General features: G+C 38.8%; 1 protein-coding gene across 2 annotated transcripts in view; it reads right to left on the reverse strand.

Moving 5' to 3' along the window:
* Positions 1-3139: 3139 nt before the first annotated feature.
* The window catches only part of GAN (gigaxonin), a 1111762-nt gene continuing 1096736 nt past the window's right edge, over positions 3140-18165 (reverse strand). For both annotated transcript variants that reach the window (XM_044081792.1, XM_044081791.1), the window contains exon 11: positions 3140-6984. In XM_044081792.1, the coding sequence (XP_043937727.1) occupies positions 6815-6984 (170 nt within the window). In that variant the 3' untranslated portion in view covers positions 3140-6814. The remainder of the gene's footprint in view (positions 6985-18165) is intronic.

Consider the following 18165-nt stretch of genomic DNA (forward strand, 5'->3'; position numbering starts at 1 on the left):
GACACTAGGCAGGTTAACAATGGCAGAAACCATAAACCTATTTAAAATGAACTTACAAACTAAGAATTACTGACCAAGAAATTGTCTTCCAGCAGTATATAAACTGCACATATGAACTCATGTGGGCAGAGCACACAGTCATTTAGACAAACGTTTCAATCATTTCTGCAGAACAGGAAGGTAATAAAACAGACTTCTACAGGCTGATCTTCTAGTTAAGGAAAAAGACAGCCATAACGGAGACACTAAAGAGGGACAGTACCTTAGTATGGCATGGACAGATAGTTTACAAAAATAAATCTGACAATATTCCACACCCAAGATTACAAAAAGCTTAACAGATTTTTTAAGAGTCAACAGTGATTAAACTGCAGTTTTAAAGAAAAAGTGGTGCACCACTTTAAAGCTGAGCCAAGAAAAGTGATTAATTACTATCTGAGGTGTTCAAATCCAAAAGGAACATTTCAAGGTAATTTTTATTATTTTTTGTTTTGCCTTAGTCCATTAAGTTTACTTAGATATTCAAGGCTACAATACAGATTGACTAAGAAAACAATTCTGTCAAATGAAAACTCACCTCTATGAATAATCTGAAACTGCATTGCTCATCTGACAAAAACAACCCCCCCCCCCAAAAAAAAAACAAAAAACTACAAGTTGTTACAGTGTTTATCAAATAATGTAACAATGGCATGTAGCCTCAAAAAATGTGCAGAACAGCATTTATAGGAAGAAAACTAAAGCATTAAGAAAATGCCAGCATGTAAGAGGAATATGGTATGGACGAACTGGAACTACAGGAAGTGCATTAATTAAGGAAATTAATACTGAAAACTCTGCTGACATTTAGAAATAAAGTTCAAGTCCCCTGCCATTCATATCTTTACATTTTGCATAGTTATTTGGCTATAAAAAGTGTTGATTCACTTGGAGAGTAACGCAATAATACTTTTTCACGACTTTTAGATGATAAGAAACAGTGTATGGCAGGATTATACACACCTTAATCTAAAAGGGGCGTGGACATTCTTAAAATTAGCTTTATGTACAGATCTGCAGTTGTGACGCAGCACACATATTTGTTGACGCCATCAGATCCAAAGACAGTGAAGCTTCAAAACCATGAAGAAAATAAGTCTAATATGACAACCATAGCACGGGCAGTTTTGTTAGACAGTAGGTATGGAAATCAACTCAATGCATTAAAACAGATGGCAACTTAAAATGCTAAAAGCAAGACTACAAACATCATAAACACAATTAAAGAAAAGCTGCAAGCACATAAAACTCCTGGAATAAACACATACTAGTCAAATGCAATGCATGAACGGTTAAGGATAGGTAATTTTAAATCAAACAAGATAAGGCCAATAATGGCAGCTCAAGACAGTGGAATGCATATGAATTCATTTACAAAATCTATAAAAAAAAATGAAGACATCTACATACAGTTGCACATTGTTTTTATGTGCAAAATACTTATGGCTAAGCATCTGTATAATGAAGGCCATAGTAACATGGGAATGTTGTTACGCTATTGACTGTGGAGATTTTTATTTTGTGATCTAAGATGACTAGCAGCCATCAGCCCCAAGCAATCTACATGTTCTGTTCATTCCTACTGGGACAGAGCTGTTTCTAGCCAATTCATTACTGCAGGGCAGTAGCCAGTCATGAAGCCATCATCCAAATATCCACCAGGGCTTTTTTGTTATGCCCTACTTTTTTTTCCTCATCCCAGGCAAGGTCATAGCATCCAATGGGAGATGTGCAATAGGTTCACACTGCAAATATTCATTCCTCTATGTGCAACTCAATCAAAGCTCTCCTGCCCTCTGTTATACAACTTGTTCATGTGACACTGGTTTCTATCAGTGGTTCAACTGCAGTGGTATGTCTGGCAAGTGCCCCACCCCAGTCCTTCCCTCCCAGGATGGGTAAGTTAACAAAACCTGACCAGTCCCAACAGACACTAGATCCCCCCCAAAGATGAGAACATGGTTCAGGAAGGTTTAATACAAATGAAAGATTGGTGGCAAAGCCATGGCTTAAAACTCAATACCAAGAAATACATTACTGTACCTTTTGAAAAGTCTGCCACTCCAGGCAACTACATCAAGAAAACACCCTTAAAAGTTGATATACTAGGTAGAGATCTGGGAACTCATGTAGACAATAACCTAGCCTTTGACCAACATGTGTCCAAGGATGTAAGAAAATCCTTCTAAGCTGCTCAAATTATAAGCAAGGAAATGGCATCTAGGTCCAGAGAGGTCATCATACCACTGTACCTGGCCCTCATCAGACTATTCATAGAGTACAATACCCCTTTGGTATTTACCAGACCAGACACATGCAGTGACTGGAATGTCCACAAAGGTTGCTTACAAAAAGAATACAGGGAGTAAATACAATGCCCTATACTGATTGCTTCAAATCCAGGTCTTTTTACTTGGTATCATACATTCTTCTGAGAGGTGACCTTTGTCTGGCATACAAGTCATCTCTGTAAACTGTTTTAATGAACCCTTTTTCACATCTGCAAAACAAAAAGCATCAGAACTACTAGATTAAAAGACCTAAATTTTGCTTGCGACAAACAGGACATGCTGGAGAGTCATATGTGCTTCTCAGAATACCCATTCTATGGAACAGGCTCCCCATCAAATTAAAGAAACAAGTACAAACTTTAAATTAATTAGAGTCACTTGCATATCAGGAGACAAGAGTTGCAAAATATCAAAACATGCAAGCAGGAACTTGTGCAATTTTGAACAAAAGCAATCGTACAGTTCCAGCAGTAGTAGCATTTCGGTTATTCCTAAGCAATTTAAATATGCTACTAATAAACTAACCCCATTAAAAATATGGAGAGTGACAATTTTGGGTAACTTGCAGATGCTAACAAAAGCACTCTTGGCAGACATTGACAAACACTACTGATTTTAATAATATAACTATGCCTTGGCTTAAGAATGGGATCCATTTCTGCCATGGTATTAAAATCCTGAAACATCTGAAGAAGTTAAAACAATTGAATCACCATGTTCCTGTCTGAGCCCAGTGAGCACATGTTCAAGCCCTCAACAGCTTGCAATATCCTTACAATATGACTTAATCATACTAAGGGACCCAAAAGTCAATTCAAATGAACTCATTTTAATTTACTTGCCAGTCATGGTCCATCCTTAAATAACAATTTGAGTTTGCTTGCAAGGACATTTTGCACTTGTTAGAGATGTGGAATACCACAAATCTTATGCAGCACATTATTCATTTCTTCTAGCATTTTTTTTTGTATCTACCAAAATATATTTCTAACATATTAAGTTCAGGTAAAAAACTGTATTCCACCTGAATAAACATCACATACATGTTTTAATTTTCTGTTTATTCATTCTAACCTGTACACCTTAATTAAACATTATTCAGTTTCTTAACACATCTGATTTTTTTTATTTTTGCTGTTAAAATCAATCATCGGCATTTTATCAATGCCACAAGCAAAGTAAGTCCATCTTGCATTACCGACCTTGCCTGATCTAATTTCTTTTGAAGTTTCTGTCAGCTGCACTTAACCAATATAAAAAGATGCCACACCTAGGGTAGTTTGATGCCCCTACTTACTTTTATCATCTTTTCCTCTCAAACCAATGAATATATATATATATATATATATATATATATATATATATATATATATATATATACACATATATATATATATATATATATATACACACACACACACATACACACACTGGTTCTCCTATGAAACAAGTGTCTGTTTTCTCTGTCAGTGTATGACTTCAGAATTGAATAAAAAAGTAGAACTACAGTGGGTAGGGGAGGCTTGTCCCAACTAAAGAAATTAATTACTGTACAAAGTTTGTAAATTTACTTAGATGTGATTTTCAAATGGCAGGCATATGATAATGAAGTACTTTAAATTTCATTTTGATGCTGTATGGTCAATATTTTTCACATTTAAGATTTACTGCTTTCAATGATGTATATATAGTTTCAGTACTTTATTAAATGCTGATGTTGAGATCAACTAGGTGTGCTCTGATGTTTCACAGCAGATTCATATACGTGTATAAACTACACATGTGGATATAACTGGGATAAGGAATTTGAAAAAATACAGGTGAGGCACTGCATACACAGTAATAGTTTATTTGCAAATGTGCAGGGTCCTACACTAGATGTTGTATGATGCAAACTATTTTAAATCTGGAAAGGTTAGGTTATCAAGTAACTTTCTGCAACAACATGGTAAAATGGTTCTCTGAGAGTATTTTACATGAAACATTTTAAAAAACAGCCAAATAAATGGCCCCTTATTCATAAATAATGTATGCAGTCCTGTACTGGGGTCCTGTTTCACATTTGTTGTATGTGGTAAAACTTCACTGAGATCAACAGGTAGCATGTGCAGTTTGCCTCCGTATGGCCGATGGGTGGATGGTCGAATCCACATTTTTGACCCATGTTAGCACTTATTTTGGATGTAGAGGGAACGGAAATGTCACATTCGGTGTTTTTTGTGACATTCCAACCATTCGACATGCCAGAATTCGCTTACAAATTGGAACATTTATGGGTTTGAATGCTGTGTGTTTGGTTATACAGAGGTAAACCGCATGTGCAATGGAGATTATGCACTGAGGGACTGGCAACATGCACTTACTGCACACTTTTATTGCACTGCTTTCCAAGGTGAAAATGATCCAAATATGCCATACAACTATACCAAGTATGCACTCCATGTCCATGGCACTTATTTGACTGGCTCCTCAAAGTCCAAAACTACAGCCTTCTAGTGACAGACAGGTATACAGAGTAAGGGAACACAAGAGGCATTAAGAGGGGTAAACGAGATGGAGTGATATCACCAAGTACAGTTATACAGAGGAGCTCGTACGTATGTATACACATAACAGTCTTCAGTATATGGCGTCATGACAGTACAGTAATATAGAGGGGCTTGTTTGCAAACAACAATGTTCAGGATACGGAGTGATGTCAGACAGTAACAGTACACTAACAATAGAGGGGCTTGTGTGTAGACATGAAACAATATTCAGGATATGGAGTGATGTCAGACAGTACAGTAATACAGAGGGGCTTGTGTGCAGACATGAAACAACATTAAGAATATGGAGTTATGTCAGACAGTACAGTAATACAGAGGGGCTTGAGTACAGACATGGAAAAATAAATGTTGGTGGACTTCATGCGCACATGGTAAACACCTAAAGCTACATCAAAATTATGTCAGCAGAACAAGGCATCTGACTGTGCCAATGGTTAATGAGAACTGTGAGTCCCTTATCAAAACAAAAAGAAACTGCAAATTATCTTTACCAGAATAACAGACTGAGAATGTCGGTCTGAGAACCACTTTCCTGCATGCAATTTAGTGTTTACTAGAAAAGGCACTACAGAAAACCAAGGCAAACCTCTTTGTAAACCCTGCTGCAGCTAGGATAAGCTTGCCATGAAGATGAAGAGGTACACACAGCACTGCTTAAGGGGTATATAAATATTTTAACTCCTCGGCAAAAGAATATTTCTCAGCTGAAATCCAAATTACCTTTCAATGTGCTCTATACTTGCATATTCATTAGTTGCTGTAAAAATACATTGTTTACAGTTTTCTTCTGATATTATTACTCAGGCTTCGGGGTACCACATGCCATATCAGTTTAAGGGGGCTATCTGTCCCCTCAATAGTGTGTTAGGTGTAATAAGTCTGCTCTTGTAGCCACATAATTTGGTTACAACTCCACAGCACATTCTATAATTCTCAGATCTGAGAATTATGCTTAACGATGTGGATCTTCATTATAATTGTTGTCGACTCTTTTCTAAGACCTTTTCGCAAAGCAGTCCACACAGCTGAATACTACATTCATGAATATCCCTTTTAGTGTTTTCATATTTCCTGTAAATAATTTCTACCATTTCAATAATGATCATTCTCTACCCTTTCCTCTAAAAAATATTTTTGAACCACCAAGTGTATAGTGTAACCTGTGAGTTTATACAATTCATCCATTTGTTAGCCTACTGTATTTTGTTACTTTATATGTGCAAACTGTAGAATTGGCTTGCATGATTCTATCACTGGCTTTTTCAGAGCCTGCAGCTGGCTGCTATATGCATATATCTATTCCTTAATGAGGAGTAATCTACGTGAACATATATATTAAAAATTTACAAACACTGTTACAATTGTCATTTATATGCAATGTGCTGAAATTACGGACATATAAACTATCCTACTGTGCCTGAAGGGAAACATTACATGAAAATTCACTGCCCTCTGATCTTATGTGAGAGGTCTTGCTATAACATTTTCAACATAACATGCACTGCTACATTTCGTTCTGTCATTATTAAATAGAACTTCTAATGTGGCACTCTTATGATATAATTTTCTCTCTTAGTAAAATGTTAAAGAGTATATTATGGATCCCCATATTAAGCACCTTAAAACAGTTTACAGTAGGATAACATTCATTAAATGAACCCTCTCTCCCCAGGTATGCTTTCAAAAAGTACAAATTAATGTAACATAAAAAATGACATTTCCAATCCTATTAAAATAATCTTCTCCTTAAATGTATGCTGAAGCCCCTTTTAAGGATGATAGACTGCAACTATTTCCATACCCCCAAGCATATCACAGAGTATAAATATTAGCTGCACTGTCTACTACTTTTTTCATATGAAGCTGTGTGGTGGTACATCATTCTGTGCTGGGACCTTTATGTCAGCAATCCACTTATGCTGAACAGTCCAATCATCAGCGTCGTCTGAAGAGGCCCTGCACCAGCTGTAGTCGGAATAGTTTACAATTTGCAATGCGCAAGCCAGCACATCCTGTGCGCCGGAGATCTGTAGTACTAATAGTCTTTGTGTGATGCCACACTCCAGTGCTTCGCTTAAACTCCCGAACATAGTCATAACCAGTACCTGTAATAAGAAACAAAAAAAAAAAAAAAGCTGTTGAATGCACATGCTCAATGCTATATGACATGGAATCAGATTGTCAGTTGCATTTCCTTGACCCAACAAGATGCATAGTTTTCTTTTACTTTATTACATCTTTACCAATAGTACCATTCCTGCCTTCTGCTGTACCACAGTCTCAAATTTGATAAGCAAATTTCAAATGGACTGGATGAAAATCAAACTCATCACACTCTAGAGCTGCCTTACTTCTTTACTAATTATGCAGTGCCAGATATAGGAACACAAATTAAAAGTATATTACATACCATCCCAGAGTGACAGTTTACAGAATTATCCCTTGGCAATTGAAATAAAACATATATCTAATAGATAATGTTAGAACAGCATGGTACAAAACAATCTGCATATCACATGGCCCCCACCCAATAACCTCCCTGGGACGGCTATGCCCCAGCTGAAATTGTCTAAGGTCACACACACCTCCTATATAAAATTGCTGAGGACAATAGTGCAATAGAAGTAAGGATGCAGCAGCACTCCAGAAAAAAAAAATGGCCTGCAGAAGTGCCCCCTAATGCGTTGAATTTTACTGAAATTGATGTAAAATGATCACTGCTCTAATTTATGCAAGTGTGGGGATGATACTATTGCTGACTACTGTGTGTTTGTATAAAATAAATTAATGTGTCCAGTACTTTTGTTTTAATTACAGACATCTGAGGTATACACAGTAAAAAATGTAGCTATAATTGGTGGTGATGGCAGTCTGTGGATAATATGACAACATGCTGCTGTTAATCACAGTTAGTATACAATCTGGCCTGGCAGGAGTAGGGTCGCCTAATTTATTGTACATTGCTGAAATCACTGTAAAATATCACTCCTGTGAATTATGCATGTGTGTGTGTGTTAATACATACAGGGACAGTGTAGTACATCTAAAATTAACATCTGAAAATAACTTCTTTCACTTTCCCTCTCAAACTGACTTCAGATATGTATTCAACAACTGGCTATCTTTTGGTGACCCTGGCAATAACTGGCTACTTTTTGTGATCCTGGCACAATGCATGTGAAAGCAAGTGACCATTGGCATGGTGGGGCAGTCATTAGTGCCGCCATGTCAAAGTGCCTGTTTATCTAGTTAAGGTCTTGGCTGTGGTTTCCTCCATGTGGATTCTGCACATCCTCCCCGTCTCTTAGTGAGTTTTATCCAGGTGCTCTGGTTTCCTCTTACATCCTAAAGTTCTGCTGCAGATGAACTGGCATTTCTCCTATTTGTTTCTAGGTTATTATACAGGGTGGCACAGTGGTGCAAGTGAGTAACCTTATAGCCTTGAAGTAAGAAATTTGCTGGTTCATTTCTTGGCTGGAGTGCCTTCTATGCAGAATCTGCATGACCTGCAGTGTTTGCTTGCATTTTCTCTGGGTACTGTAAGATATGTGGCAGCTGGACTGATAGCTCTATAAATAGTATGCAGGTGCTAATATGGTGTGTATGTGATAAAGACAAAAGGCCTGGCAATGTACTTTCTTATTTTATTTGCCTAGTAAACCCTGAGGATAGCAGTGACTGTTCCTGGGGGTCACTAAAGGAGTGGGTTGTCACTGAACAGCCCTAGAAGGATGAACAGATGCAGTATGACTGTTTCTGTGCATGCATATTTTGGGACAGACCTAACTTCTTTGGGTGCAAAGTGCATGCTTGTATAAAAATATTTCTGCATCTTGTGACACCTGGCTTGTCAGCTTATTTTAGTATGTGAACAAAACATTACCACTGACTGTATCACAACATTAGAGTCATGTAAATAATTGTTGTAGGTAGCAGTTAAAATGGGAGTAAACAAGTAATTATCTTTTAAAAAACTAAGGCATAAGACACATCACAGATCATCTACACCCTCAGAACTTCCGTTGGCCTAGTGGTCCAATCACTCACCAGCTGTATAATAATTTTCTCAGAGAGACCAAGAAAAAGACCCCGTCCTGAAACTCTGACCTCCTCCACCCCAGTCCAAAGCTGTCCATACTCAGAAATGCATAAGACATCCCTACAGCTTGTTTATGGTCATTATTTACTTTAATTTGCATGCAATTAAACTTCAGATGTGTGCATAAAAGGCTGATACAGTGTGGATGGGGGCTGAGGAAAGTGTGGCCATTCATTCTTTAACTTTTCTCACAATCAAACCTCAGAGGTTTGCAGAAATGGTCGCTATAAGCTCATCTAGGGGCAATGCACTGCCTAGGAGTAACAGATTGAAAAACATGGACGTGGTGAGAGAGGACATGCAGGCAGTTGGTGTGACAGAGCAATATGCAGAGGATAGGAAGAAATGGAAAGAGATGATCCACTGTGGTGACCCCTAACGGGAACAGCCGAAAGATGATGATGATTGCGATTATGATTTCTTTGTCAGTTTCTTAATAATAAGGTATTACACCTAAGTATACTGGGAGCTATTTTTGGAGGGTAGGTGTAAGGCAGTATGCTTTGTATATATGTATGATAGCAGCAACTTGAAATATATAACTGCTGCCATTTTCCCTTTCATCCCGGATAACACCAGGGAGGTAACATGGTAGGTGGACAAATATTTTTTTTTTTTGGGGGGGGGGGGGGAGTTACTATTCCCATATATGATTTATGTATTCTGATCTCAAAAATGTGTCTTCTATATTTATTATGAACTAATGTTGTGACAGCCTTGAACTTTAAACTCTGGACACAACTTATGTTTTTTCCTTTAAAGAAAAGAATAAAACTGAATTTCTTTCCTTAGTTCTGATTTTTATTAAGACCACCTCTAGATAAAAAGGTTGGGAAAAGCCCAACATTCCCCAAACCCCTGGCTTAATTCAATCATTTCCTCCTAGTTGCTGCAATGCAGTCTACTCCAGCTTGGGCGTGTTGAAAGTTTAGAGGAAAAGGTTGAAGAGTTAGTGTAGATTTTCTTAGCTGTTTTTGCTCAGGCCATCATTTGGTCAAAAAAATTTGGGAAAAAGTTTTAAAATTAAACTTGGGAATATCTACAGCCTCATGTTCCTCTATGGCTTCTTTTGTGTAGAATCTGCATCTCCTCCTTATTTACTTTTTGAGTTTAACTATGTGCTCTGGTTTCTTCAACATCCCAAAGACGCAATGTAGGTGAATTCTCAAACCTCCAATTGCATGTAGTTAAGAGTGCTGTGTGTATGTATGCTTGCGTGTCTGCATTTTGTGGTACACATACATGGCTTGTCAGAGACAGTGTGTGCTTGAGTAGAAAACATTGGTATACCTCATGACAGACCTGGCTTTCAGGGACACTGTGTGTCTGTAGTATAAACAATATCACAGATTTTTATCAGTGGATACACACATTAACTTTTACACACAATAACAAACAGCAAGTCATTATCCTTCAAAATTAAGGCAATAATATATCACAGAACTGCCAGATCCTCAGGGTATTTTGGGGCCTGCTGGCCCCTACATCTCAGTCTGTGTAAGTGAATCTTGGCAAATAATTAGTTGTGGGATCTGCTCTGAATCTCATCTATTCTAAAACCAGAACTGCTCAGAGGTATGCATAGAATGTCACTGCAGCATGTGTGAGGGCTTGGGATGGTGTGGTCATTACTTCTTTAAAGTTCCTCACAATCATTCTTCAAAGTGTACACAGATGATTGCTGTAGCTTATGGGGAGCTCTAGACAGTGTGGTCATTATTTCTTTATTAATGTTCCTCTCATATCTTAGCAATTTGCAAAAAAAGGTCATTATGGCTTATTTGAAGGCTGAGGATAATGTGGTCACCTTATTTTCCTCATAAACTTCAAAGGTGTGCATAGAAGATCAATATACCTTTTCTGGGGGAGCTCTATAGTTTAGGAGCAATAAGTTGGAATACTAGTATGATCTTTATTTTTTTCACCTTCTTGATAATCAAACAACAAATGCAAACATAGATGAACATCTTCTGATTGAAATACATTGCTATGTTCTTTTCAGTTTTGTCCCAGTCTGACATCGCGGTTGTTCACAGATAGCAACCATTAGGACTGGGGAAGCATGCTTTACATAACCTTAACAGCAACCACCTGACATATGATTACAGTCATCTGTGCCATCATCCCATCTAAAACCAGAACAATACAAGAAGCCAAGGGTACGGAGGTAGGCACTACCATCAGATATGCTTTAATATCCTCACAAACATTTGTCTTCTTCGCTTACTGTGAAGTGCTACATTGTTAGAAAGAACATTAACTCTTCCTTGAAAGAAAAAAATAAGACAATTTCTATCCTTTCTCATGGCTTTTGCTCAGATGATCACTGGATAAAAATATTGGAAAAATCTTTAAACTGCACCACACAGCATTTACAAATGTATGGCCTTGCAGCCCCCAAGATCTCATCTTAAACTGACTAGTTAACCCTCTGTTACTACATTTCATACTTGTCCAGTTAAGGTGCATCAAAATGATGTAAAAAACAAAAAAGCAAAACTGAAAAGTTTGTAAATTCATAGAAAGATACTAGGCTAATGGGTGTAGAGCCTTTACAAGACTAGCCATATTTTTCCTGACTTGTCTGTAAAGGCCTATGGCAGTTAATGACTTTTTGTCCAGCAGCGACATGGGCACCATGCTGGAGTGAATTTGCAGTCACCTACCCATTGGATCTAGGTTGCATTTGAAGAGGGTCAGGGAGGTACTCTGTTTCATGTGAATTGGAAGCTTTTTCCAGAGAAGTGGCAGTCTCTGGGAGATGTAATGGTCTTTCCAGCATGACCTGTTCATGTCAGAAGCTAGGTTAAGATCCCAGGAGCAAGTGACCCTCATCCAGTTTGATTTACGAATGTGTAGCATTCCCATCAGGGCTAGGTCAAAGACATCCCTGTAAGCCAGGGAAAGGTCACCCCTTAGCAACCTGTAGGAGACAGAATACAGTGACCGGGATTTCATATACGACTTTTGTGCACCCTGTAATATCTTGGTAAGAAACTTCTGTGGTCTCTCCAACCTTTGCAGGTGTCTGGTGAGGTACAGGCAAAAGGGAGCATTGTACTCCATTATTGGTTTGATGAGGGCTGAGTATAATAGAATTACAACATCCTTAGATCAAGCTGTGATGCCCTTAGTTATAAGATGTGCCACAGAGAAGGACTTTCTTGTTACTGTGGACATACGGTGGTCAAAGTTCAGGTTGCTATCAAACTGAATACCAAGATCACATACCAGTGGGTTTCACTTATGGGATTGCTATTTATAATGCAATTAGCAGGGATGTCAGCTTTTTTAAATGGAATAATGATGCATTTATTTGCATTTGGCTTAAATCCTTGGCTTTGGCACCAATCGTTTGTCTGCATTAACCCTGTCAAAGTATATTAACATTGTTTGGGGGACTCGCTTATTGCTCCAAATTTGCAATCACCAAACTTGGATAGCCACAGTCCATCTAAGTTTGCCTGGACATCTGAGAAATAAATTCAGAAAAGCACAGACCCTGTGGTACGTCACTGGTGACTGGTCTATCTAGTATGTGTCCTGTCAGTGAGACAGTTGACTACTCATCTGGTAATGTAGGGGTTAATTCCCAATTGGGAGAGAGTTTCTCTATAATACCCGAGTAGGGGACTGTGTCAAAAGCCTAGGCTAGGTCAAGAGAGGCAGTATGTACAGTCTTTCCCTTGTCCAGGACCTTGCTTACTATCTTGAAGAAGTCAACCACGTTAAACAAGCATGACCTACCATTAAAGAATCCAAACAGGGTTGGGTCCAGAGTTTGGAGATAACCTATGTTCTTGTTAACAAGGTCCATAATAATTCTTTCCATGGCCTTGCAGATGAGGGTAGTCAAGCTTATAAGCCTGTAATTCCCAGGGTTGGCTGATGGTCCCCCTTTGTACGGAGGGACTACTGTTGCTGTTTGCCATTCCGCTGGAACATAGCCAGTTTACAGGCTGTGGTTAAACAGTGATCCAAATGGGACTGCTAGGTCATGTTTTAAGTTGTTTGAAAGGCAACTTGGGATGTTGTCTGGTCCCACTGTTGTCATGATTTTGGCCTTGGAGAGCACCTGCTCTCTTGAGACAATAGGTGGGGAAGGGGAGTGAAGTTTGCTCCAAATCTGTCAACTAGCAGGTTGGCAATTACCTCCAATTAATATGGGTGGTGTCATCCACAGCTAGTTCAATGCATAGTTGGGTAATCCATTTTAGATTTCAGATGTAGTTAAATAATGTCTTGTGATTTAACCTTAGCTAGGGAGGCTATTTCTTTGTAATTAGCTTTGGAAGATTTGATAAGATCTCTAATTTGTTTGTTTAAACTAGAGAGGGATTTCTTCCTCTGCTGAGCCAGTTCCTCCTTGTTCTTGGAAATTAATTTCTCTTGTTGTATACCCTTTTTATACTAGGGGTCTGCCAGGGTGGCTTGTTTTTTCAGCAAGACCTGGTTTTAATCCGGTCAGATACAGCCAATTCTATACAGCTGCTTAAGTGGTTATACAGGACATTGGTGTATACCTCTCCAGAGGAGTCCATGTTATCTGTGTTCAAGGAAAGCTTTGAAACTTCTTATACCATCACTTAGCAGGAGGTAGTTTGTCTTTGAAAAATTCTTAACTTTTTTGAGCTTGATGGGGTATCTGATCCCATAATTACATAGAATGAGACTGATTTATAGTCTGAACTTACCAGGGAGGACATCACATGGAAAGTCCAAGAACCTCTGGGCCAGTATGTTTGTGGTCATGTATGTTTCCAGTCGGTACGATAATTAAAATCACAAATGAGAAAGGTTTTGGGCTGTATGGCAAGCAACTGCAGTAAGTCGATGTAAGAGGTAAGCTTTTCCTGTTTCATGGTGGGGTACCTTTAGCTAGCTATGATGTGGTAGGGGTCTTTGCCTATAGTTAATTGGACATGGAGTATCTCAAGAGTTTCATACTGTTTGACCAGTCTTGAGGTGCAATTATCCTTAATGAAGATGGACACACACACCCTCCTTTGGTTCTTTCACTCTAAGTTTGTGGTCTGAAAGTATGAAAGGCAGTGTAGCTCTGCATGTCCAGAGTTCTTTCCACACCTTTGAACCATGTTTTCGTGACTGCACAGATGTCAGCATCTTCCAAATTGAGGAGTGCTTCCAGGGAGTGCAGTTTGTTGTTTAGACTCCTAGCATTTAGCAACGGAACCTTCAGTTTATCTAAAGAGGATTTTGTTATGTTGTAAAGTTGGTTATTTTGACACTGTCTAAAAAAGGCAGAACAGAGTTGGCTAATACCTTTGCCAGTATCCAAAAGCCTAGAGGAAATAGGTGCAGACCATCTCTGGAAAAGCAGTGTGGCCTGTCGACCATGTCTTCCTAGGCTGACAGATACTGGATCCCCTTGAACTAACACCAGACGCTAAGCCAATTGTTGAAGTCAATCATTTTTTGTTTCTATTCTGGCATCATCCTTGGTGAAAGGTGTGAACCCTCCATTCCTACTCAATTATACTGCAATGATCCAATAAAATGCATCAGTGTAATTTTTTTGATTAAGTCACTACAACAAAGCACAGGACAGTGTCTGTGTACATTATGCATGTGAAAAACACGCACACACTATTTATGCATTTTATTCTCTTTTAGTGTCTGTTTTGTCTCTGTAATTGATCTGTGCTGAAAATGGGCTTCTGAGTCCAGTCCACAATCATGCTCAAATAATAATAAAAAAAAATACACGGGTATAATTAAAATACAAGGATGTGCACTTTTACTGCCTTTAACAGTTTAAAATCAAAGTAAATATAAGAATTTTAAGGAATTCTAGGATCAAAGGCTACAGATATTACTAGAGTAGTCCAGATACAGATCTGCTGTATTTAGGACTTTTTGCAAGTTTGAGTTCCTCAGACCTTTCTGTGTTAGAAGGAAGCCTTCCAGCTTATCAGTGGGAGTGGTAAACACAAGGTAGCCTATCCACCACAGTGGTTTCTGACTCTGAAATTGTAGTTTATTGTCCATTTGGGAAGTTTTTCTATCCCTTTCAACTTTCTGGTTTAAAAGCCCGTGTTTGCGTGCAGTGCTGCTAAGCTGGGGTAAACTACTGCTAGTGCCAGAAAGTCTGCTCTTCAATTTTTCCCTTAGAGATGACTAGTTCTCTTCTCTATTGCACTTTAGCTTATTCACCTAGCACTTCATCAGGCATTTTGTAGCACACAAGTGCTATCAGCACTAGACGTCCTATAAGGAAACAGCTCCAGTACTTAGTAATAACCATCCCCCACTAGCATGTCTAAAGGTCAGTTCCCTGTGCTTTTGCCTATTAACCTGATGAACTTAGCAATTCTGAAGCAGTGTAGCAATAGCCTCATCTACACAGACAACCATCTCCTCTTATCTCCCAACACTCAGATTTGTGAGAGATGCACTTTATCTCCAAAGTGGAAGCCATGCAGTCTCCAAGCCAATAGCTGGTCAAGAGAAGGTCAAAACCTGCACCACACCACATGAAACACAGTCCTCACATAAAAACACAAACCAAACACCCACCTTTGTGGAGGCTTTCAACAGAAATCTACCCAAACAGCAGAGACCTCCAATGCAGAAATGCACTCGACCGCCACAATACAGCACAAACCCACAAGACACACAGCTCACCTACACATTGTGACCCTCAACCTAAGCCACTAAGACAAAACAGCTTGCCCAATACAATAATCATAGGTGACTCAATAGTGACATACTGATGTCACCCTCATTAGGTTCAATAAAGAGAAGGTAACAGTCAGCTGTCAACCAGGTGCCAGCATCAGACACATAACACATGCACTCAGGTCACTCCACAACAAGTACGAGTATGACTCTGCCATTGTCCACGTGGGTGTGAATGACCTGAGATGCACCTCCCTGGACTACATGAAAAGAGGCATGGTGGAACCCTTGGATTATGTGGCTCAGGCAGGTATGACCCTAGCACTGAGCAGCATCCTACCATCGCCCAGAATGACACTGCAGTACAAAAAAAAATATTTGACTTCAACAACTGATTCAGTTTCTGGTGTCATTCTAAGAGGATCCGGTATCTGTCTGCTTGGGATGATGACTGACAGACCTCAATGCTATGCCAGAGATGGCCTGCATCTGTCACACCTGAGTTTCTGGGTGCTGGCTAAGACTCTTGCTACCCCTATAGTGCCTTTTTTAGGAAGTGTTCCAAAGACCAAATTACCACAGTAACAGCTATAAATAAACGCAATCTGAGAGTTATGCTGCTCAACGCCAAGTCTAAATCTTAATATGCACTCACTCGAAGCACTCCTCAAAATGGAGATCATCAACATTTGTGCTGTAACAGAGACCTGGTTTAAAGCAGCAGAAAGCAACCATGCGCTACCAGGCTATAACTCATTCCACACCTTTCGGCTCAAGAATATGGACCGAAGCTCCAAAGGCGGTGGTGTCTCCAAAAAACATATCCACTTGTTCCACGACAAAGAAAATAAACTTGCCAAAGTTAAGACAGGCAGCAGAATGTCTTGCTAAGGCATTTCTCGGATCCTGTCCTCTAATGGCTGTGTAATGCTCTTTAATCCTGTCCGATAGTTTTCTACTTGTTTTCCCAACTTAAAATGAGTCACAAAAAGCACAGGCCGTTGCATGAACTAAATTAGATGATTTACAGTCATAGTGGTGGTGAAAAGTGACTGTGTAACTGTTATGTTTAAATGTATACATAGGGTGCTTTAAAACATATTTACAACAAACACACTTCCCACATTCAAACATGTCAGCAGGGTCTGTAATGTGTTTGATGTCCACAAGCAGAAATGTAGTGTCCCTGTTTTCCAAAAAAGTCCTGATAGTCTTAGTACGCTTGTAAGAAAAAAGAGGGGCTTCACCTAATACTGAGGAGAGATTATGAGAACTGGTAACAATGTTCCAGTTACGGGAAATCGCTTCACGAATGTTTCTCATGTCCCTGCAGATAGGAATAGGGAAACAGAGTCCTTTCTCGTGAAACAGTACAAGCATTTTGTTTAGGTGTAAATCCAAACCTAATAACTGGTTTGAATTTACTGAGTCTGTCCCTAACTTCCACAGCCACAGAATGTATGAGGTCAGGCGGGTAGTGTTTCTGTAAAAAAAAGTGGTCTCAAAGAAAGCATTTCACTGACAAAAAGAGAGTCCTCACTGACTAGTCTCGAAAGTCTTATGAATTGGCCCCTTAAAACATTCCTTTTCATATAGAAAGGGTGTTGACTTGTGAAGTCAAGATAATTATTTTGATAAGTGTCCTTCCTGTAGATATTAGAAGTGACTCTGTTGGCAGTAATGTCCAGGGAAATAGTAGTGTCCAAAAATGAGACTGTACTCCAGATGCCTGACCGGACAAACTCCAAAAAAGAAATGATGTCATTTAAAGTCTGTAAAAAAGTGTTCAAAGCAGGCAAAGTACCAGTCCACATGAAAAAAATATCGTCAATGTAATAATGATACAGGAGAGTATACTGAAAACCTGGTAGATTAATCAGAGTGTCCACTTCCCACATAGAGAGCACAAGGTTAGCATACGCTGGGGCCATCTTAGACCCCATAGCAACACCTTTTACCTGTTGATAAACAACCTTGTTAAAATAGAAAAAATTGTTACATAAAACAGTGTCTATTAACACCCCAAGTAACATAATAGTAGTTTGACTTAGACGTGTGTGGTTCAACAAGAATTTTTTCACAAAATGCAGTCCTTCTTTGTGAGGTATATTAGTGTATAAGGACACCACATCTAAAGTAACAAAAACACAGTCTTTAACATTTAAATTAGCCTTGTATATTTCATTTAAAAAATGCCAAGAGTCCTGAATATAGTAAGGTGTCTGTTGAACTATCGGATTTAAAACACTATCCACATACTCGGAAATCCGCTCTGTCTTTGTACGTTTAATAGATATAATCAAAATAAATGGAGGGTGCTGTGCATCTTTATGCACTTCAGGGATTCCAAAGCACTTGCCTAGATTAGGATTAGTGACTAATAAACACTGCAGTTCTCCAAAGTTATGTACTCATCCTTTTCCAGTGTATTTAAAAGAGTATCTATCTTAGTAATTGTTTCTGAACAAAATCTAGGGAAGCAGTCCGATAATAATCACTGTTCTTCAGATCAGTTTCTGTGTGTGTGTTAACAAATGTTTTTAGCTCG

Source organism: Protopterus annectens, chromosome 8.part1 (genome assembly GCF_019279795.1).
Source record: "Protopterus annectens isolate FY-2018-M chromosome 8.part1, PAN1.0, whole genome shotgun sequence".
In the NCBI taxonomy this organism is placed as follows: domain Eukaryota; kingdom Metazoa; phylum Chordata; order Ceratodontiformes; family Protopteridae; genus Protopterus; species Protopterus annectens.